The sequence below is a fragment of the Canis lupus genome, chromosome 21 (genome assembly GCF_048164855.1).
Source record: "Canis lupus baileyi chromosome 21, mCanLup2.hap1, whole genome shotgun sequence".
In the NCBI taxonomy this organism is placed as follows: domain Eukaryota; kingdom Metazoa; phylum Chordata; class Mammalia; order Carnivora; family Canidae; genus Canis; species Canis lupus.
Genome location: NC_132858.1, coordinates 23561009 through 23584162, shown reverse-complemented (window position 1 = coordinate 23584162; position 23154 = coordinate 23561009). Strand labels below are relative to the sequence as shown.

General features: G+C 47.6%; 1 protein-coding gene across 4 annotated transcripts in view; it reads right to left on the bottom strand.

Moving 5' to 3' along the window:
• CD44 (CD44 molecule (IN blood group)) overlaps window positions 1-23154 on the bottom strand; it is a 91545-nt gene that overhangs the window by 38111 nt on the left and 30280 nt on the right. For all 4 annotated transcript variants that reach the window (XM_072791112.1, XM_072791113.1, XM_072791114.1 and 1 more), the window contains exons 3-6: window positions 16087-16252; window positions 11816-11949; window positions 5543-5611; window positions 2757-2990 (exon numbers count right to left, since the gene is read on the bottom strand). In XM_072791112.1, the coding sequence (XP_072647213.1) occupies window positions 2757-2990; window positions 5543-5611; window positions 11816-11949; window positions 16087-16252 (603 nt within the window). The remainder of the gene's footprint in view (window positions 1-2756; window positions 2991-5542; window positions 5612-11815; window positions 11950-16086; window positions 16253-23154) is intronic.

The following is a 23154-nucleotide window of genomic DNA, read 5'->3' as shown; positions in this document are numbered from 1 at the left end:
TTTCTATTTTCCCAAAAGGAGTCATATAAGATTTGGGGAAAGTGGAAAGAGCTATTGTTTAGCCAGCAGTTTCCAGTTTTCCCCACCCAAGTAGGCCACACCAGACCAAAAATATATATTTATATATTTCTTTGACACCCAGAAGACAAGGAAATAGAGCATTCTAAGGTACGAGTCTGTTTTCTGAATTAGTTTAGACCTCTGGATTCCAGAGAATTCCAGATCACCAATAGAAAAGAGGCTGACGACATGCCTCCAGGAAGGCTCTTCCAAGAATAACATTTATAATAAAAAGCCTGTTGGAAGTTAAACCTACCCAGATGGTTGTTTTTTCTGGCTTTCCTATTGCCACCCACTTAGGACCCTTAAGGAAGGAATGAGCCCACCAACCTAAAGACACACTTCTCTGCCCTCGGCCAGACCCCCTCTTGTCCTCTTGCATGTTTTAGGGAGGATCTACAATCACTCCCTCCCACCAAGACCCACCTTTCAGTCCAATAGTCATGAAGCTTTGGGAGTCTTCTCACTGGGCTCAGAAAATGGGGTCTATGCAGGAACTTACCAGTGGTGACTTTTTCTAATATGCCATGGGCTACTTTCAAGTGCCCATGCAATTTTTTTTCTTGGACATTCTTCTTTGTATGAATTGATTTATTGAGCTGCCATTGGCCATTTTTGACGCTATGGCCCTTCAATGACTCTCAGGCTAGCCCTGGACTCACTTTGTTGGACCAATGAGTCTCTCTCTTCCTGAACTACTAAGAGAAACTTAGCTAAGCGCTCTGAAAAGAGGAAAGCACAATTCTTTTCTCAACCCAAATCCTGAACTCTGTTTGGTTAAATCTCAAAGCATTCCTTCTCCCTGATTTCTGAACAGTAGATGGGCTCCACGATGGACAGTCCAAGTCTGAGGCAGTAACTAGGGCAACATTTAGCACAGAGAAGGCCTCAAATATTGGTTTATATTTGGCAAATATTGGTTACTAGCTAATGAATCCTTATTTCCCTTCGGTATGACTTTCTAATGGTACTTACCACTGGATCCCAAGCATCAGAATAGGCTTGGTACATAGTAGGTCCTCAAATTAGGTTTGCTGACTACCTAACTTGGGCAGGAAATGTGCAATCCGTAGGAGATGTGCTATGACTGTTCATAACATGTCCTTGTTGCCTTTCTAAAGCACATGTGCAATACTCATTATTTTACATAGGCTAATAATGGCTTAAATGTTAATTTCACCTGGTTCCTAAAAGATATTTTGCCATGATTTTCTTCTTTGGTGGGAAATAGTACTTTAGCGTAGACTTGATCTGCCTCTCACTGAGACCACTAATTATTATGTTTGCCAACGTCTGACAAAATTGCATGCCCTGATGATAGGCACCTTCCACATGGTAACATTAGCAAGGCAGGGAACTCAAGAAGCAGCCAGCAGCACTGCCTGCTTGGCTTCCCGAAGCTCCTCTCAAGAAGGGTTGTCCATGGGACAATAGACAACGAGGTGACACAACTTCAGAGAGCCAGTAATCTGGGAAAGCAGGAGCAGTTTGAAAACGTCTGCTTCCTGACAATGCTTCAGAGGATCTGCAGAGAATGACCAGACTCCAAGCCCATTTGTCCCGCCCCCACAGCAAGCTGCTAAGAGAAATCTGAAACACTGGTGAGCAAGTCACCTTGTGTTAAATCGTAGCGCTCTGAAGGTCCCTGGCTTCTGGGTGACAAGGCACAGAAAAGAGCCCTATCTTGAGCATTCACAAACTCGTGAATGTCCACCACACTCTCCGGAGCCCGGAGTTCCACCCCTCAAGAACCATAGTCAGAACAAAAGAAAATCCACAGCGTACTAGGAAAGCTGCTCAAGAGGCAGATGCCCACTTCAGTTTGAATAATCCTCCACAGAAGGAACACAGCCAATCTGGAAACCTGTTTTAAAACAAACCATAGGGAAAAAGCAGAGAGGGAAGCAAAGGAGGCAAGAGGGAGATGCAAACACTTTCCAGTGAAAGTGGAGCACGAAGGGCAAAACCCCAAATAAATCTAATGCAATGTTTACATATTTCCACTCTCGCAGTCCTAAAGTAATGAATTATCCACGTAACCAAGCAAGTATTAATAGCCTTCCCCTACAGACTGGGATGGACAACTTTTAAGTAGATTTAATTTGATCAGTTAACGCCATCAGATATGCTTCCTTAGACCAAAAAAAAAAAAAAAAGAGAGAGAGAGAGAGAATTTTTTTAGTAAATCGTGGGTGCTGAATATGACGGAATATTGTACCATCGATAATATAACATAAATCAAGTTAAAACAGAAAAGTATAAAGTTGAACAAAGCCAATGGAATGGCTTGCATACATTGTAAACCCAACTTTATGAAGACAATCTTATCCAAAGGTGGATAAGAACAAGAAGGAAACATGTAAAAGTAAAAATAGCTTCTGTATCATGCTTGAATCGTCACCACATCCCTGGGACAAGAGAACAAGAAAAATTGTTGTACGAAGCTTCCAGTACAGCACTCCTTATTCCGAGGTAAGCAAAACAGTGGAGTAGATGGGGGGAAAAATCATGGGACGGCAGCAGGCAAGACATACAGGGCACTGACAACCACCATAGCCCACCTCCCCAAATGCCGTCCCCAACTTCTAGACACAGGAGACAATCAACACACAAGGGAATGCATATCACCCAGGAAGATCAGAGACATATTTGTAAACAAATCGCCATTGGAAAGCACAGTGACCCATTCTCCTTACTGGTAATGGGGGTATGGTCTGAGTTGCTAGACACCCTGGAACTGTCTTGGTCCTCGGTCGGGTATGCAGTTGGAAGGTGGGTGTGGAAGATGTTGTAGCCTGCCGAAGTGCTCCTTTCACTGGAGGATCCACTGCTCACATCATCGTCAGTGGGGTTGCTGGGGTTGATGTCTTCAGGGTTGGTTCTGTATTCACCCTTCTGGCTGTAGCGGGTGCCATCACGGTTAACGATGGCTGGGAGAAAGAGGAGACACTCTGAGAACTTGACAGGAGACATTTTCTGGGTGTTAGGAAAGACTGTGCATTATCAGGTGAGACAGTGACTTCAAAGCTCTTCTTCTTTGTTATTAAGCAAAACAACACCTAACTAAGAAAATCTACAGCCCCCCAGCCTACCCATGCACCCTGGAAATGGGGATGGGGAACGAGGGGGTGTTTGGAAGTTCCCGTGTTTGAATCCTGGCTTCGTGTGCTCCTCAACAAAACCGATGCTGAGCTTCCCATTTGTAAAATGGGGATGCCACTAACCTTTGGCTCCGAGCACTGTATGATACATGGTATATAAAGTGCTTAGCATGGGATTCAAAATTTAGTTGGTCTCAATAAATGATAGCTCTCCCAGTGGTTCCTATCCTCCCTTTTCAAGGTCGTGTAAAATCTGTTGCTATTAATTCCATCTACTTCTAGAAAGGATGTGAAGTAGGCGATGAAGAGGTCAGTAGTCTCAACAGGGAATAGATGTCTGCAAATCCATGAAGAATGAGGCTTTCTTTCTAAGGTGCGAATTGTGTCCGTCTAAGTGAACCCCTGCTCTGGCTAAGAAATCAGCGGGCCTAAATGCTGGACACAGCCTCTGCCCATCCTCTGTGAGATTCAACCTTGAAATTAAGAGGCACGGATGCATATAAAGATCAAAATCTTTGATTCAAACAAGCAAATGCCTAGAATGCACAGGAGAAGGAAAAGCAAGAGTGAATTTGTTCATTGTTCCTCCCCGAAAGGATTTGCTGCCTTCAAGTCTGGGCCACTCACTGCACAAGTGGGGATTTAGCTAAAATTATTTTCTGCTATATTGCACTAGACTAAATGTGCCTTTTGTCCACCTGGCTTGTCCAAGTGGAACCATTAGCAAAACATAAATTAAAAAATATAGCAAGAGCGCCTGGGTGGCTCAGTCAGGTAAGCAGCCAACTCTTATTTCAGCACAGGGAGTGATCTCAAGGTCATGAGATGGAGACTCCTATGGGCTCTGTGCTTAGTTGGGGGGGAGGCTACTTGAGATTCTCTCCCTTTGCCCCTCCCCTCACTCTCTCACTCCTTCTCTAAAATAAATAAATAAATCTTTAAAAAAATATTGCAAAATCCCAAACACCCTGATAATCTCTGCAGATGAAGATGTGATAAGAAAATAGGACCAAACTCATACAGGTCTGGACTTTGAAAGGCATTTGGTGGGGTCCAAGGAAATGGGACATTTGTTGAAAATGACTATGGGCCTGGTATGCATCAGACATTGACCTTTCTTCCTTTTCATTTCAAATCTCACCTGTTGTTCCATTATCCAGATGAGAAAACTGAGGCTGAGAGAGTAAGTCAATCCTTTGAGATCACCCAGGTGGTAAGGAACTAGGATTTCAAACTAAGCCTGACTGAGACAGCACATCTCCCCTTCCATGAGGCACAGGTCAGGGACAATTTTTGACCTAACAGTGGGGGGCTGGATTTACGTAGCCAGGTCGATTCTCATCCCTCTGCCACCCACCACCACTGTTCCCTTGCACACTGAGGGGTCTGGCTCCTAGGAGGCAGAAGTCAGGCCTCCTCAACACTGACACTTTTCCAAAAAAGGGAGGTTCAGAGGCCATAAGATCAGGGTTAATAAGTTGACCTCTGAAAATTTTGGTTGGGCTTTTCTGTTTTCGTACAGTGTCAGATGCCTACTTCTCGGGATAACCAAGATGACTTTGCGGTATAAATAATGTTGAAATCCCTACCAGGAATTATATGCCCCTTATAATTATCTTTCAGCATGCAATTAAGTAAAACAGAAAATTTAGGGGGCTGGAATGGGTCTCTCCCTAATACGTATAATTCCCCTCAAGGAGAGAGAACATGGCTCACACCCAGAACCTTCAGCAGCTAGAATTAAGAAGACTATTTAATTTGTCCTACATTTAAGTGTATTTTTAAGGATGCTGTTTGCTTATGACCAGTGGTTTAGTTGTTCACTTGCAGGAATTTGTTTATTCATTATTTTATTTTTTAAAGATTTATTTGAGAGAGAGCATGAGCAGGAGGGGCTGAGGGAGAGGAAGAGGGAGAGAATCTCAAGCAGACTCAACCCTGAGCATGGAGCTGGATGCAAGGCTTCATCTCAGGACCCTGAGATTGTGACCTGAGCTGAAATCAAGAGTCGGACACTCAACTGACTCAGCCACCCAGGTACCCCTGCAGGTTTTTTTTTTTATAAATGTATTTTAAGTAGAAAAGAATGGGCTAATTAAGTGAAAAATATCAAGTAGATAATTGCACTGTGTACACAGATGTGCCAAAAAAAGTGAAAGTGGTTTCCAAATGACTGCGGTTTGAGGAACAATGTGTTGGGGTCAACCAAATGGTAGCTTCAAGCCACTGCAGGGAAAGGGGAAGGGGGCAGTGAATCACAGGCAATGTCCCTTGCCTTGGGGAAATGGTTGTTCTTCTCTTCAAATAGGAAACACAAAAAATGCGCCTAAACCCTTTCCCAAGAATGTGGTCACTTAATCAAGGTCAGAAGACATACATACTTATGGTAATTGGTCCATCAAAGGCATTGGGCAGGTGTGTGACCGATGTACAATCCTCTTCAGGTGGAGCTATGGAGTAGCAAAAAGAAAAAGCATGAGAACTCTAAAAAATAGGAGCAGAACTGATACCCATTTCTAGTAGTTAGGATGGGGTTTTATTAAAATTTATCCCACATAATTCTCTTTTTTTGACTATTGAAATATGGTTGACACACAGTGTGACATTAGTTTTAGGCATACAACATGGTGATTTGAAAAGTCTACATATTACTCAGTGCTCACCACAATATGTGCAGTCACCCTCTGTCACCTTACAGCATTATTACGATATTACTGACTCTATTCCCTACGCTGTACTTTTCATCTCCATGACTTATTTATTTTATAACTGGAAGTTTGTGCCTCTTAGTCCTCTTTATCTATTTCAGCCAACCCCCCATCCTGCTCTCCTCTGGCAACCATTAGTTTGTTCTCTGTATTTATGAGTTTGTTGCTGTTTGTTTGTTCATTTGTCTTTTAGATTCCACATATAAGTGCACAAAATGATCTTTCTTTTTCTGAAACTTGATTGAGTCTCCTAGGAACTTCTCTGACCCTTGCAATACATTTTTCACTTTTATTTACCTTCATATGTTTTTGGAAGCTTACTTGTTCCCCTTCCTACCCTAACAGATCCATTTATTAACAAAAGAATAGAAATGTTCTCTGTCGGGCATTGGGGAAGGCCGGAGATACAATGGGAAATAAGATAGACGTGGATCTTTTCTAATGAGGCATACATTAGAATTACTTTTTAAGTCTGTTATTATAAAAGGAATGTGGGAACACTGTAAAGACATTTTTCAACAAAGGAGTGCATGAACTATAATAAGAAAATCATGTGTAATCCCAATACTATACAGAAATGATAGAAACACATGACAAATATAATAAAATGTTTATCAACATGAACAGCATGTGAATATGAAGACTCAAATAATCACCAAGAATTTACTTACTAGAAATACTCCACAGCAAACTAATCTTTAGTGTCTTTATTAAGGCACTGATGTGTTCATTAATTTAGCTAAGCTCCGTAAGTGCCTACTCTGTCTAGAGAGCTTCTCAACATAGAGTTACTGAGGTTGCCCACCATTGGTCCAGATGCCCAGACTATTTCTTGGGACAACTGTGTTGGCATATCTCACCATGGAAACCTCTGGCTTCTTTTCCTTGTGTCCTCCATGTATCTCCTACTTTCCCCCTTCTTCAGAAATCTAAAGATCACCTGGAGACATTACTAAGTAGCCCTCTAAGAACACTTTGTAAAGCCTTCTGAAGACAGGCCCTGAAGGTTCCACCCTGCAAACCACCCTTGAATCCCAAGAGAAGATGGAGAATGCCTTAACCAGCCATTCCAAATGCTCTATTTGGTAACCAGACCTTGTATTGAGCTCTAAAAACTCAGAGAGCTTTAAACTGGCTGTGCTGTTGCAGGAAGTATGGATCCATTTGCATATTACAGCTTTTATATTATGTGTGTGTGTACACGTGCACTCATGTGCATGCACACATACGTCTGTGCACAAAATGGCAATTTATTTGTTAGGTTGGTTTCTCTCAGAGTTGCTTCTTGGCAAAGAGGAAGGAAGAAAGGGATGGATGGATGGATGGATGGATGGATGGATGGATGGATGGAGGTAGGCAGACTGCTATCACAAGGAAGGCTGTTACCACAAGTATTTTTAACTGTTCTGCCATAAATTGCTAGGTAATCGTGACAGTGGACAGAAACAGAAGTTGAACAAAACAAGATCTGGGTGCTTGCCAGTTCCTAGAAGCATCTTTTCTTACAGGTAAAGGGTACCTGCCTATTTCTTTGGCCTCATAGTGAAACTAACTGGAAGCTTTATACATTCATCTAGAGAAAAGCACATTTTACAAAAAGTCATTTTTGCAAAGGCTAATTAAAAGATCTCCCAGAAGAGAGTCTCAGAGAAAGTCATGTCCTCAGTAAGGCCTTCCCTCACCGTCCAATCTCAAGAGCCCCTTAACCAATCCCCCACATATATCACCATCACATATTTGCTTACAGTTCTTCTGGCTTAATGCTGTCTCAAATTCTCTTGTTCATTTTACTTGATGGCTGTTCGTGACACATCTCCCAACCCCCAACCTCTGCTACCCACCCAGCTCCAAAGAACTACATAAATTGAGTAGTGATGTGTAGTGACCTTATCTATCTCAGCCAGTACATTTATGTGTGACGGGTTCAGAGAGGCAGGCACTCGATAAATATTTGTTGAATGGATGAAAGAGGAAGTACCATTATAATTCCCATAGGTTCATTCTTCTGGGAATCATACCTAAGATGTTAACCCCTCCAAATCATCTGCAGTGATAAACATGTCAAGAAATGTTTAGATAAACCCTGACTGGCAGCGCCATAAGAAATATGTTTTAAAGGGTTCAGATATATCAGTTCATTTATTCATCTTGAGCATTACTCATGTGACAGATTTTTTTAAAAAGGAGCAAAGAGATGAACATGTTCCTTTCCTTGCTTTTGAAGAAACCACAAGGTCACGGGTGACGATAACAACTAATATTCCTTTAGATTTTTGCAGTTTTCAAAAAAAAAAATCTCCCAATGATTTCCTTATTTGAAAATCAGGGCAAATAGCCACCCTGGGAGATCTTGATGAGTATCTATCCCGTGTGTTTGGGTAACACCACCAGAAATGAGAAGCTTCTGATACTGTTATGTTGCACAGACCCAGGAAGAGGCCTTGGGTTATGACTTTTTAATGGCAGGGTTGGAACAACCTCCCCCAAATTCAGGCAATAGTAGTACACTGGGAAGGAGTTTCTAAGGGGTAGGTTGTGATATAATGGGGCATGGTGTAAAAACACACTACGGCAGTTTTGGAAATCGTTAGAACATTTGTTCAAATGGAGCCTCCTCATGCTCCAGTTCACCTTAACTTTTATAAAGAACACCAAATCAGGCAAGCGCACCGCGATGAATGGTGACCCAAATGTGCAATTAATACATTCACGCTCCCATGTCAGATAGCAGGGCCTCACTGGCAGTCTTTTATTCTGTTTAATGAGCACTGCACAGCTGGGAGAATGGGGCCTGGTGAGCTTTTCCTGAACCTATGGGGTTGTTAGAAAGACTCTGGGTGGGCTTCCTGGTGGGCTGCAACTCCAAACTGTGCCTCGACTGTACCAAAATAGCCAAGAGAAATGTTAATTATTCAGTCTAGCCAATTACTCAGTGCCCGATAGAAAGACCTCTTCCTCAATGCCTGATACAGTCTAGGTGTCCAATAAATATTTGTTGAGTAAATGAGCAAACGAATAGATAAATGAATGTAGCCTCTTCTCCTCGATTCCTCCTTCAAAAGAGAATGAGGCAGTTTATCAGAGGCAAACTTAAAAGATGCACTAATTCAAGCCAGTTCGCTGGGCTATTAACACAGAGGTCACCAGGCTCGGGCTGGGCCTCACTGAGACATGAGGCAATCAAAATCAAAACCATGGACCTTTCTAGGGGCTGCCTTATTTTCATCTGTGAACCACGGGCAAACATGTTTTATAAAAATGCTGCTGAAACTGTAAGCACATGGAAGTCTTCTGCTAAGATTGAGCTGGCTTTGGTCCCTATAGACCAAGAGGGTTTGTAGGGGGTCACATCACTGGGCCTTGACCATCTGTCTGCAATTCTCACGCTAAGCCGGACTCAAGGATCTTTCCAATGAGATTCACTGCATGGAACAGAAGATTCATAGCATATGAATCGACATATCAAGATCCATGGTTCACTCCGCGCCTCTATCATCTGACTCTAAACCAAGACATTTCAAATTTATTATTTTTTTATTTCAAAGACGTCTTCTCCAGCTTCTTTCTTTCTTTATTTTTTGTTTGTTTCATCATTTCAACAAGATTACCTCTCAAGACAAGAAATATAGCTGCTGGTTCTTTCTCACCCTACTTGCCCAGCAGGGTGCTGACTGCATAGAGTTGATCCATAAATACTCTTTTTAAAACTTGAAGAAAAACTTATAAAAGCAGCCAATCCACATTACATTGGGATAGAAGAAAAGGAGAAATCTTCTCCTTAAACTTTACTACTTTCATATGGCCATTCTGGTGTGAATACACTAGCTGCACTTCTCCCTCTTTTCAGCTGGATTAACACCTCCCCCACCAAGGAGAGTTCACTTCCTTCTCTAAGGCCAGACCTAACCTTACAGGCAAAAATGAGGGGCAGGGAGAGAAGTCTCCATAGTAACTTGTCCACATGGCTGCCAATCCCTGTGTGTGCTTCTACCTTTTGGAGTTAAGATTCTTTCTAGCAAGCGATACTAACCTGTAAAATAGGTGAGACAATGTGAATACGCAGCAATGTAACTTATGGCCTATGTACACTGGACAAGGTCCAGTGGGAGAAGAAATAGGCAGCACCCCGAGACTCCCGAGTATGCAGTCGCATGCTAGCCCTGTCCCACATGACCAGCCCTTTCATCCGACACACAAAGTCTTTCTTCCCAAAGTCCTCCTCTGACCTCTGGCACTAAGAGAAGCTACCTAGACCACGTCTTTCTGTGTCTACTTCTCCTTTGCCGGCATGTGGTTTTTCTCATCATCGTGTCCTTAGAACAGACATTCTGGGTATGGATATGGGAACTGGGTACGGGCCGTGTACCGTTTAGCGTCATTGGGATGCTCCTCTCTTTGGTTAAACTCCTTCTGCATTCCTTGTTCAGATGCCACGGAAGAAGAAATACTCTATAGTTCTCTTCTCCTTGTCTTACATGTCCCCCCCCACCAAGGTTTAGTGACTTGCATATATTTGACTTGCATATATTTGTCTTGGCCTCACACCCATTTCAACTAATCAGCCCTGAAACTCTCTTTCTCCGAATCTCCAGATTCCTCTTCTGAATGCCCACTTGGATTCTTACTGCTCACGCTGCAGCAGGTGGTCGGCAAAGTCGAAAGCTACCGATGGAATCTCGCGATTGCTTGGGTGCTTCTACTTGCACTGAAAAATCCATGCAGGTTTTACATTCGTTTATGATATCTGTGTTTGTCTCCTGCAAATAACGCCTGAGGTCATCACTGGAGAATATCCGCGTTTGTCTCACGCATAGTCTTTAATCACTTTCCAGCTAACTGAACAGCCTCCTTCCCGTCTTTAAGTAAAACTGATGTGCCAGAAAGATGTGTTGGGTTTACCCCATGGGTCTATCTTCCCTTCGTACAATCTCAGACCTCCCTGAGCAACAGAAGGCCCAGTTTGAGAAGTAAGTGATCCATCCATATTTGATTGTGGCCATTCAAAGATTTGACACCTGTGTTTCTGACCCTTTTCAGAAGACCCAGAAGATACATAATGACTAGAATTCTTGAATCTTGCTGGACCCTGAGTTAAACTTAGAAGCATGAGCTCCTAAGCCACTGTTTGGGAGCAAATGCCATAGACGGGGAGAGGAGCCTGGCCAGCAGCCTGGCACACACATCCTAAGTTGGCTTTCTTGTTGTCTAGGTGTCAGGTTCTCAGATGTTGGGAAAGGAAACTTGAGAAGGTCAAAGGCCTACTGGGTATCCTTCCAGCTTTCTCTCCAGCCCCAACATAAAATAAATGCCTCTAAGCTAAGCCATTTGGTGTGTACCCCAATGCTACCATTAGGTTCATGTCACTTCCCTACTCAGACCCCCGCAATGACTTCCCATCACACTGAGAATAAAAGCTACACTCTCGACCATGGCCCATAAGGCACTATGTGTGCGCTGGTCCCTGCTTACCTCTCTGACTTCATCACTTGGCATTCTACCTTCTGATTGCTGGCCTTTATCTACTTGGGCCCCTCAGTGTTCTCAGAACAATGAGACCCCAAGGCTGCCCCATACCTGGCTTTGCATGCTGATGTCAGTTGGGGCTCTCTCAAGGGCACCTCCTCACAGACACCTTCCTCGACCACCTTCCCAGAGAAATGCTTCTCTAGCACTCTGAAGCCTCTTCCTCTCTTTTTTATAGCACTCGTCACTCTATGACTTCATATTATTTATCTGTTTCCTGTCAGCCTCCCTGCCTAGCGAGTAAGCATCCTGGACATAGGAATCTTGTCTCTGCTGTGGAGGTATCCAATGAGCATCTGTTATATGAACGGAAGCTATGTGAATCCCCGCTTAAGCCAAGACTCAACTGCTGTCAGCCATGTCGCCAAAGGCTTGTGCGCCCAAGGCAACCCCAAACACAAAGACAATTCACTTGGAACCAACCTGAAGCATTGAAGCAATACGTGTCGTACTGGGAGGTGTTGGATATGAGGATGTACACCCCTGTATGGTTTGCAGCACAAATAGCATTGGGTTGGATACGGGGGATCACCACATGTCCTTCTATGAACCCGTACCTGTGAAAGAAAAGCGAGAAGTTATCCACCTGCAAGGTTGCGATGGGGATTTCATAACATTTGAGCCATCAAATGACGTCTCAAACCATGCACTGCTTCATTCAATTCACCGCTGGGGATCTTAGAGGGTTTGACAACTGGGTTACATGAAATCCAGAAACAACAACAGAGAGAGAAGGAAGAGGATCAACAAGGCTGAGACAAGGTGATTTTATTTAGAGCTCTATAAAGAGCTTGAAAAGAAAAAAAGATTTATGAAAGAAAAAAACCTGGTTTTTTAAAAAGTTTTATTTAAGTAATCTCTACACCCAACGTGGGGCTCGAACTCACAGCCCTGAGATCAAGGGTCGCGTGCTCATCCGACTGAGCCAGCCAGCCGCTCCAAAAGAAAATACTGGATTCAACTAAAATATACGGACAAGAGTGTCAAGTCAGTTTGAATACATGGGCAGAAGCCTGAGTCACTTAAGAGGGAAGAATGACCACTTTATGAGGTGCGATCTACTCTGGCTCTCCATCACCTTCCTCTTTTCCAGAACATACATCAGATGACCAGCTCCCAGAAGATAGGCCTAGATGGCCTACACTTGTCAGCCCGCACTTGTCAAACCTGCCTCCTTCCCAGGTTGCCTCACCTTTTCCTGTGATTCCCTCACTCCAGACTCCATTCCTACACACACGAAGCCTTGTTTAGATGCTAGAAGGAACACAGGCCTTTTTCTTCATGAGCATCCCAGGCACAATTTCATTGCCAGTGGAAGTAAATTGACTGTCATTAAAATGGGAGTAATAGAGAATAAGTAGATAGCGTTGCCTCATTTAGCTCAGGAACCTTCCAGAAGCAGGTCAGTCAGAGAACTGTGTAGCCCCGTCTGCCCCCACCAAGATGTTTCCTGCAGATACAACAGACAGCACCCAGCCTCCTCTACCTGCATCACAGAAGCTACGTGCTCACTCACGGCACAACTTCTCCCCAATAGAAAATGCTTCCAAAATAAATAAATAAATAAATAAATAAATAAATAAATAAATAAATAAATAAAATAAGATGCGGGCCAAGGAGGAGGTGGTGGCAGAGGGTAAGGGCAGAGAGGACGAGGCTAAACCCAGCAAGTTTCTGAAAATGCAATGCTGGGTAAAATGCACAGCGGAGATCCTTTTTAATCTTTGCTGCCAGAGGCAACAGTACCCAGTGCATCGCCCGCAAGGCTCAGGGAAAGGGCTGTGAGTTTGACATTTCTAAGCCCGCAGAGCTCCTTAGGTCTGTGTTGCAACCGTAGCTCCCATGACTAATTCCTCATCTGAAAGGACAAACTGGTTTCTCCAAAGGCTCCTCAGGTTGGTGGGGAGGGAGAGAGCAATTAAATGTTAATAAGTTTCCATCTATCTGGGAAATGCTACTAATCAGGGTGGGGCGGACGGAAGAGGGACTGCTGAGGTGTTACCGGAGCCTGTGAGCCTCTGCCCCCTGTCCTGGGGCAGAGACCTGCTTCACAGCGCCTGAGCCAAATTAGGGCAACGTGTTTTGCAACACTTAATACCCTGTACGGTGGGAAGGATAGGTTTCTTTGGCACTGTTTTGCTCTTTTCTTTCTTTTCTTTTCTTTTCTTTTTCTTTTCTTTTCTTTTTTTTCTTTTCTTTCTTTCTTTCCTTCCTTCTTTTCTTTCCTTCTTTCTTTTTTCTTTTCTTTCTTTTTCTTTCTTTCTTTTTTCTTTCTTTCTTTCTTTCTTTCTTTCTTTCTTTCTTTCTCTTTCTTTCTTTCTTTCTTTCTTTCTTTCTTTCTTTCTTTCTTCTTTTCTTTCTTTCTTTCTTTCTTTCTTTCTTTCTTTCTTTCTTTCTTCCTTCCTTCCTTCCTTCCTTCCTTCCTTCTTTTTTTCTCTTCTCTCTCTCTCTCTTTCTTTCTTCCTCGACACTACTCCTTGGTGAGCCTCCTCCCCACCCCACCCCTATCGCACTTGGGAGCTCTGTTTTCCCACTGACATTCTACAACCTACATTCCCTTGGTACGTTATGCCAGGGTGGTTGCCACATGGTGCTCACTGCCGCTTTGATGGGGCCCAGTGGACGTGAGCTGGGATATGAAAATGTAGATGTGCTTATACACGGCCCCAGAGGTGTGCTTGCTGGACACAGGGAGGAAAGAACCGCTCAGCCAGTCCATGCACCGTGCTTGTGTCTCCCCCCCACCCCCTGTTTGGCCCTCAGTTCTTCGGGAGGCTCGTTTACTTCTGGCCCTGGGCTCAGACGAGGCAGGACTGGAGGCCCGACTCCTCCTCCGTGCAGGCAATGTGGCCCTGGGCCAGCTGGGGCGCTTCTGCAAAGCTCTGGCGCTTCATCAGCAAGGTGGAGGGAAATGCTCGACCCCAGGTGCACAGGGCCCAGTGGGGGGTGAGGGACCCCGGCCTCTGGGTGCTCAAAGGTTAGCCTGTGGGAGTCAGAAGAACGTCCCTCCCTTTCAGCAGATGAGAACATTTCTGTGTTTCCTAAGCCCGCATTTCTCAATTCCAAGGCAGCTCGGGAAGTCTCCGTTCTTAGGCGACGGGCCTTGTCAGGGCCTCTGTCTCTGCCCATCCCTCTCTCTGTGTCTCTCATGAATGAATACATAAAATTAAAAAAAATAAACGGTTAACCTGGGGAGCGGGATGCACGGCCGTGCTCACTGGCCTTCCTCCACGGGAGCCCCCTGCTGCGCTTCAGAAGCTGCCAGAGCTTCTCCCTTCTTTGCTCCTTCGGTGGACCTAGCTCTGGACACACGCACACGTCTGTGCACATCTGCCCCTCGTCTCGGGGACAGTACCGCTCGGTCGAGCTTCCTGCAATCGCGGGGTGGCCCACCTGCAGCCTATGTCCTCCAACGCAGCAGCCCCGTGGGCACCTGGAGCTAGCCGAGCACCTGAGCGCCAGCAGAGTCGCGGAAAAACCAAAGTTTGATTTCCTTGCATTGTAATTAAGTGGAAGTTGCTGTGTGTGGCTAGTGGCTCCCCCATCGGCACAGTCTTGGGGTGAAGATCTTTCTTTGCCTTTCCAGCCGGGGAGTGTCAGCTGCCGTGCTTCCCACGCCCACGGGGCGTGCATTGCTCTGCAAGCTTACATTTCACGGTTTGGGTGAAGACTTGGGCAGCTTGACTTTTAAAAAGCAGCCTGTGTTTGCATGCGTGCCTGCGCTTAGAGGAGGGGAAGCACATTACCTAACGACAAGACATCGCAAGCGCAAGGGGAAGCTGCCGGCTGGCTAGAAACTTCGGAGCGGCTGCTCAGATTACCCGGAGCTCTTCTAGGGAAAACAAACCAAACCAGACCACTTCGGCGTGGTTGTCACCACTGCCAGCGCCTAACGCGCCCCACTCCCCACTCCCCACGGGGTCACCAGAAATTCCAACACCCGGGGCCTGAGCCTTGTGGCGTCCTGGACAGAGGCTCGCAGGAGGTCTCCTGGGTCCCTCCGACCACTTCCCACTCACTTGTAACAATACATCTTGATCATTTGCACGTCCTTTTATTTCCAGTCTCAGATCAGAGCAACGCAGAGGAGAAACAAGCAAATGAGAGGCCCAGAGACAGAGACAGAGACAGAGAGACGGAGGGAGGGAGTTGTTGGAAAACTCTGCTTTGAGCCAAGTCTGCAGAGCCAGGACTGCGCCCGGCACATATTTATTTTAAACACTGTCATTCGGTTTACGTTTTCTTGTGGTTCTGACAATGATACCGCGCGCTTCTTCAAAGCCGGGAGGGCGCTGGGGAAGCACCTTGGGCCAGAGGACGCCCACCTGGACCCTCATGGCCTCCTCTGGGCAACCCCACTAGGACTCCCAAAGCTGTCTCTAGCCCGCTTTATTTTTTATTATTTTTATTTTTTTTAATTGGAGTTCAATTTGCCAACATATAGCGTAACACCCAGTGCTCATCCCATCAAGTGCCCCCCTCAGTGCCCGTCACCCAGTCACCCCCAACCCCCGCCCACCTCCCTTTAGCCCGCTTTAAATGCCAGTCGTCATACAGGTTCCAGGTTGACTCGGCCAAATTAACAGGTGGGGACGACCCTTCAGGCAACCATCCATCAGCTGTCAGGGAGGAGCCTGCGGGCTCCCGGCCCCGCCCCCGCCCCGCCCCCGCCCCGCCCCCGGCTTTCCTCCCACCTGCAGGTCTCAAAGCCCACGCTCAGGGCTCGCTCCATCTGGGCCATGGTGGGCAGGGTGCTGTTGAAAGCCTTGCAGAGGTCGGCAGCCTCCGTCCTGGAGATGCTGTAGCGACCGTTTTTCTCCACATGGAACACACCTGCGTAGCGGCAGGTTATGTTCAAATCTGTGGGGTGAAACAGAGATGTTAGATGCTTTGGCGTAACTTATTTGAGAAGGGTTAAGAGGTTTGTGGGAGGGTAGATTCGTTGACAACAAACAAACACCTCCCCTGGCCAGAGCCTTCCAAAGCACACACTTTAAGCTCAACCCCGAGCTAAGACGCAGGAAAGGAGCATCACGCTTGACACTGCCTCCGTCGATTGCTCTACAAAGAAGTTTTGATTTTTTCATTTTGCTAAAGATCTTATTTATGTATTTGACAGAGAGAGCACAAGCAAGGGGAGCGGCAGGCAAAGGGAGAGGGTGAAGCAGGCTCCCGGAGGAGCAGGGAACCCAATGCAGGATTCGATCCCAGGAACCCGGGATCATGACCTGAGCCAAAGGCAGACGCTTCATCTACTGAGCCACGCAGGCGCCCCTACAAACACATTTTTAAAAAGCATATGACTTATTTCTGATTGTTAAAGTAATGCAACTTGGAGAAAACTGAAAATCCAGGGAAATAATGAAGGAAAAGCAAGGTGACCACTAGTGCCAATGCTCCATTACTTACATATAACCTCTAATGGCTTCTGGTTGCCCCCAGAATACACGTCCTTTTCATGGCTGACATACCTACGTGAGCCGGCTCCTGTCTCCCTCTCTAACACTTAGTAGCTCACTCAGTTCCAGGCACAAAACTTGCCTTTGGCTCCTCTGGACATTCCGAGCTCTTTGCCACCTTAGCACACAAATGTGCTGCGCCCTCTGTCTGGAATGTTCTGTCCTCAAACATCGTGTTTTGTGTTTTGACTCCACATCACCCACTCACAGAGGCCAACCCACGGTGTCTCCCTCACTGACCCTGCTTTTGTGTCTCCACAGCAACTCATTTATTTATTTGCATTTAAATATTAGTAATAACGATATCACCCTTCCTGTGATAGAAGCTCCAAAAAAAAAAAAAAAAAAAAACGCAAGGACCTTTCATTTGTTTGTAGTGTTTCTCTAATTCTCACAGCAGCGTGACAGAGAGTCGATTTCAACGAATATTTACTGAATGAATAAATGGCTCCTTAAAATTTCCAAGAAAAACACACATTTTGGACATCTTGACAGAGACAGCCAAGATCGGCTGTTGGCTCCCAAGGGTTAATGGCATTCACAATGAAGCCTAATGGCTATCAACTGGTTAAAGAGTGAGTTCGTCTAAGGGCTTCTGTGAATTCTGCAGACATTAATCTAAAATCTCCAATAAGGTGCTGAAGAATTATCTGATTCTTCTTGATGCTGTGCAACCACCTCAGAAGGCCTCTATACCTCAAATAGAAAACTCGTTATTTCTCTGGGACAGTATCATCCCCAGTTCACCCTTCAGTGAACTCCAACATGGAAAGGTAAAGTCCTTGGAATTATCCTGGTGGAGCGTGATTCCTTCAGAGCACCGCCTTGAGCCGCAAGCACAGTCCTTGGCCAAGGAAGGAGCGCACCGGCATTTCCTCTGGGCCTACATGGTGGCCCCTGTGCCCGGCCAGGCACCGTGTTGTTAGTTAGAAGCCGAGTCTGGACTCAGATGGAGTGGGTTTTAACTCAGACTCCATCTCTCATTGGGTGGGTCCACAGGTATCCGAAGATCCTGCTTGTTTATCAGGGACACAACAGAGGCTCAGAGACATGGGTCCCCCCAGGAAGTGAGCCCTTCTATCTAGAGCCTAGAGTTGACTTCCTGAATTTCAGCTGCCTTGTTTTTGAGTTCTGAGCTGAGAGCCAGGGAGGGAGGCCTGTTGCTGCAGTGTCCCTGGGTCCCCAGCACCTTTGGGATTCTCCGTTGCGTCATCTCCTGCAAACGCCGAGAAGTGAGTTGCATGCATGTGTGTACAGATTCTTTATCCATAAAGAAAACTGAAGCTCAGAAGAATTAAATAGCCTCCCCCCATCACCCCTAATCGGTGGCGGAGCTGGACACCCACCCTCCAAACCACTTGGCTGTGCACCCAGGATCCTTTCACATCATTAGAGTGGGTGTTGTTGGCTGTAAGGGCGAGAGGCACAAGTAAACAACTGCCACCTGAGGACAAAGACACGGGCTCCCGGTTGCTGAGCCGGACGGGCAGTGACTGCTTTCTCCCCTCGAAGCAGGAAACAGGTTCTAACCACCAGGAAACAGTGTCTGATGATTTGCAAACTGAGATGAGAGAACCGTGAAACTTCTGTTGGATCTTTTTTGACCCTCAAAATCCTAAAAGAAGAAACCAGCAATGGAGCTTCGAGAAGACAGAAGCCCACCTCAGTTGCTTCTCTCTCTCTCTCTCTCTCTTTCTTTTTCTGTTTTTTGTTTTTTGGTATCATTAGCACGTAGGTGCTTTTTAAAAGCATCAGACCTAAGTGGAATGGAGAGCATGCATTTTTGCATGATGGATCCTTTTGGGGTCTACGGGTGTCCTCCTTCGGCCGCTCACCCCTCGCACGCCGGTGGTGGCAGGAGGATGGTGAGCGGGCAAATGCACAAGGCCCTTTTGAAATGGTGTTTGTTCTCCCTGATTTTCAGCCTGGGCCTCTGTCAGGCAATCTTCACACAGGGAAAGCTGTCAGGCTGGGTCGACAGCCCTGCCAGGGTGGCCTCCCTCCGCCAGCAAACAGAAGGAAAACACGGCCTCGCCGTCAGCTTCTTGGAGGGGAGGCTGCCGGGGGCGGGGGAGCCACGGCAGGGAGGCCTCCCACTGGGGGAGGCCATCGGCCTGTCATCGCGTGGCCAGGTGGTTGCTGTCACCCCAGGGTTATAAACAAAGTCTGAGGCCTAGACGGTGGTTTGGAGCTGAATGGCAGTTTCTGTCGCATTAAAATTAATTCCCGTTTAACACCTGGCACATAGAACATGCAAATGCAAAAGGAACCGAGACTCTTGCATAAGATGCCTGGGGTCCCCTCGGTACACAAGACCCGCATGCACCATGGGAGGGAGTTGGCATGCGTGAGCGCAGGAACTCAGCGCGGGGTCGTGTGTGCCTGCCGTCGGCCAGGACAGGGCAGCCAGAGCCAGGCAGGCTCCACCTGCGGCCTTGCTCCGCGGGGGCCTAGCCAGGGCATGGCACATGCCGGCAGTGGCCCGGGGCTGCAGGGCAGGAGCAGGTCTATGCGGACTGAAAGCTACAGCTTCCTTGTAGCCTCGTCTAGGGCCAGCTCCTACCCCGGATGGGATTTAGCCACCCGGGACGTGCAGAGACGGTGCCCGAAACTTCAGTTCAGGTCAGCCATCCCCATGAGCCTTATCTAGCACCTCCCCTCTGGGTCCCCTCTTGCCTTAAAAGGGATCAAGCCTTCAGGGCTGTGTAGCCTTTAATCCTTAACGAAGATTTGCCAACAGGCTTCCTCCACGTGGATGGAAACCCAAACTATGAGTCCAAGGATACTAATAATACCAACAGCAATAATAGTAGCAAATACAGACTGCGCCCTTATCCATATGCCAGACGCCCCTCTAAGCACGTTACAAGTACTAACTCCCTTTATCCTTAAGACACCCGATGAGGGGCACCTGGGTGGCTCAGCGGTTGAGCACCACCTTCGGCCCAGGGCGTGACCTGGGGGTCCTGGGATCGAGTCCTGCATCGGGCTCCCCGCATGGAGCCTGCTTCTCCCTCTGCCTGTGTCTCTGCCTCTCTCTCGGTCTCTCGTGATTAAATAAATAAAATTTTTTTAAAAACCTGATGAGGTAGGTAATATCACTATGCCCACTTTCCAGGTACAGGAACTGAGGTACAGAGAAAGGAAGGAACATGCCCAGGTTCACAGAGGAACTCCAATCTGGAAGCCAGGACTCAAATCCAGCAGCCAGACACCACGCGTCTACCTGTGGGCTGCTCCTGCCAACCCTGATTTAAGTAACACTCTGTGACCTCCCACCCTCCCCGGTGCAGAGCTGAGAACATCCCAGGGCCCAGGTAAAGTCAGAGCACGGCCGAGACGGGAGTAGCCACAGACCACAGATGATTGCACGGGGCACCGGCATCGCCGGCACTGGCCACACCACGAACCGCTGCAGAAGAGCAGGACTTCCCACGCGTGCGGGCCTCCCTCCTGAGAGCCAGAGGCCTCCGTGATTCGCGATCTATGGTGACTGAAGTCACTAAGACTGAATGGCCAATTGCATCTCGCGAACAGGCGTTTCCAACCGAAAGTAAGTCAAGAATTTTTTCCGTTGAGCCCTCTGGGCTCCAATAAGTCTCCTGGGTCCTGGGATAAGGAAACCGTCCCAAGTCCCTCCCTCTGAGGGACCCAACAGGCAGCATTAACCGTTCAAGGCCACTTTCAGATTCAGGGAGGAGTCTCTCAGCGGGGGTGGGGGGTGGGGGGGTGGGGGGGTGGGGGGGAGGAGGGGAATGCCACCCAGGCCACCGGAGTGCTCGTTACTATGGGAGGGACAGGGGGGTCATGGGGTCTGGCACCCAGGGGTCTGGTCACCCACAGGGGAAGAGGCCTGCTAGGGACCTGTCAAGAAGACAGGGGCTCTCCCAGAGTGCCTTTCTCGTCTAACCGACTCCCTGGCACCTACTCACAGCTCAGGGTACTGAGGACCCTCCCACAGCTGGGATGTGGCCGCTCGCTAGGCCACCTGCACCAGCTTTTACATGGGCTCCCCCTCTCGGACACCCAGGCTTCTCAGGGGGGATGCCTACCAGCCTCTCAGGGTCTGGCACCGCATTAGAGCCAGCGGCGTGGCACACCTGTTAGGCAGCCTATATGCTTCAGCTAATTTAATTCCTACAAAAATGCTATGAAGGAGGCACGACTACCAAACCCATTTTAGAGACAAGGGTAAAGAGGCACAGCTGGGGTGCACGACTGCCCCCCTACACCCCTGCCACCCCCTCTAGTCCTCCAGGTGGGAGAGACAGGGATCTAACCTCTGGGCTGGGCCGCCCATGAGCACGGCAGGGTTCTGGGGTAAATTCACTCTTACTTGGATAAATCCTCGATGACCCATATAACACCGTTAATCTTACCTAGATTTTCCCCTAAGCCACAGATCAAGGAAAATAGGTTTCTCTAGTAAAATCGGCCCAGCACATTGCAAAACTCTACCAAGTGAGACTGCAAGGCCGGAGACGGATGGTTTGCCCCAGCCACTCCCCAAGTGGTAGCAAATCACAGCACCTGCTGAGAAGAGAGCACCGTCTAGTTTCCCGGTAACTCACCATTATCCACGTGTCTGCAGACTCTCCGGAGGGGTGTGTGTGTGTGTGTGTGCGCGCGCGTGCGTGTGCGCTGGTGGGGGGGGTCACACCAGCCGACCAGCGATGCAGCGGGGTGACAAGAGGTTTTGCACCTCAGCAGGTCTTCGGGGAGGTGGAGGGGGTCCTATAAGCCTGGACCTTGTGTGCAAGCCTATGCACGTATGTATGCTGTGCGTGGAAGGCGTTTGTGTGGGACAGCATCCCTAGGTTTCATTCATTTCTCAAAGAAGTCTGTGATGCCAACGGCTAAAGGATTACAAGGAATCATTACCTGCAGGGTCTCTCCGGTCATGAGAGATTCCAAGATTCAGGAATCTTGGAACTACCTCGTGGGCTGTGACAGCAAGGACCATAAGTCTCCCAAGGACCATAAGTCTCCCTTCCCATGGTGTCCCCACCGCTCAGCACAGTACTGCCCAGCCTAGGTACGTGTTGAACAAATGAGTGACAAAACGAATGAATGAATGAGTGCCTACTCCATCCTGCCCCCCGCCCCCCGCCCCCACAAACAGAATGCCTCCCAGGTCCGCTCCCCACATGACATCTAAGGAATCGCTAGCTGGGCCTCGCTGAGCATTCCCTGTCGGATGTATAAAAGGTCTTTAACCAAAGCACCTGCTTCTGAGAACCTTTGCTGTCTTCCCTGGAAGCAAATGTGTCCGGTTAGAAGGTGGCTTTGTCTGTCTGAATTCTGACTGTCATCTCTGCCATGGGCCTCCTGTCAGGGGACTGTTTCCGAGGTCAACTGAGAGAGGACGACAAGCCATGCTGCGTCCCAGGTGAAGGCCACCAGAAGATGACTCAGGGACTCTCGGTTCTCCACACCAGACTCCTCCAGATGGTCCCAAATGAATCAATTCATTCTCCATCACGAACCACCAGATGCGCCTGGTCCCTATTTGTCATCTCCCCAAGAGGGATAAAGCAGAACAGGACTTTTTCCTTTTCTTCCTACTGATTCGGTCTCCGAGTTGGCCATGTGTCTGGGGGAAGTTGCGTTTTCTTGAAGTTGGGAATAGGGACAGCTCCTGGGACCCGGGGCCTGGTTCAGTTCCCTTGGCCACGAAGACAAGTACCGTCACTCACCCGGTGCCAACGCTGGGCCATGTGAGCGTTTCAACGTTTACACCTCAGAATTCATTTAATTCTTGCCACAATCCTATGGGGTCGGCACCTTCATTATTCCCATCCTAGGCAGGAGGTAAGTGATGCACAAAGACAGGATGGACCAGGGCTCGTAGGCAGGGGCTGGCTTTCAGACTGGGCGGTCCAGCTGATCACACCGAGGTGGAGGTGTGAACGGTGCCCTGTGCGTGGGGAAGGTGCTAGAACTACAGGCAGCCGCTTGTCCTCCTTGAGGTTTCTAAAGTGCAGTGGGGTGAGCTCTAAAAGAGAGCTCTGGAAAGAGGAATTTGAGCTCACTGAATACTATTTTAAGATCCGAGGTCCCTTGATCCTGGGCCCTAAGGCTCAAGAGGGCAGGGCCTTTGCTCAAGAACTTGGCGAGGCCTCAGCGGAAGCCCTCCCGAACTGAAAGCCCACCATCTCCCTGGGGAGAAGAAGATTCAGAGGTCCCAGGTTCGCTGCCTTTCCCCACAGTGGGCGGCCTACCTCTTCCTGATTCCACCTGGAGGCTGAGAATCCAGCCCCAGCTACAGCCTCAGGTTTCCTTACCCTTCCTTGCCGTTCCCTG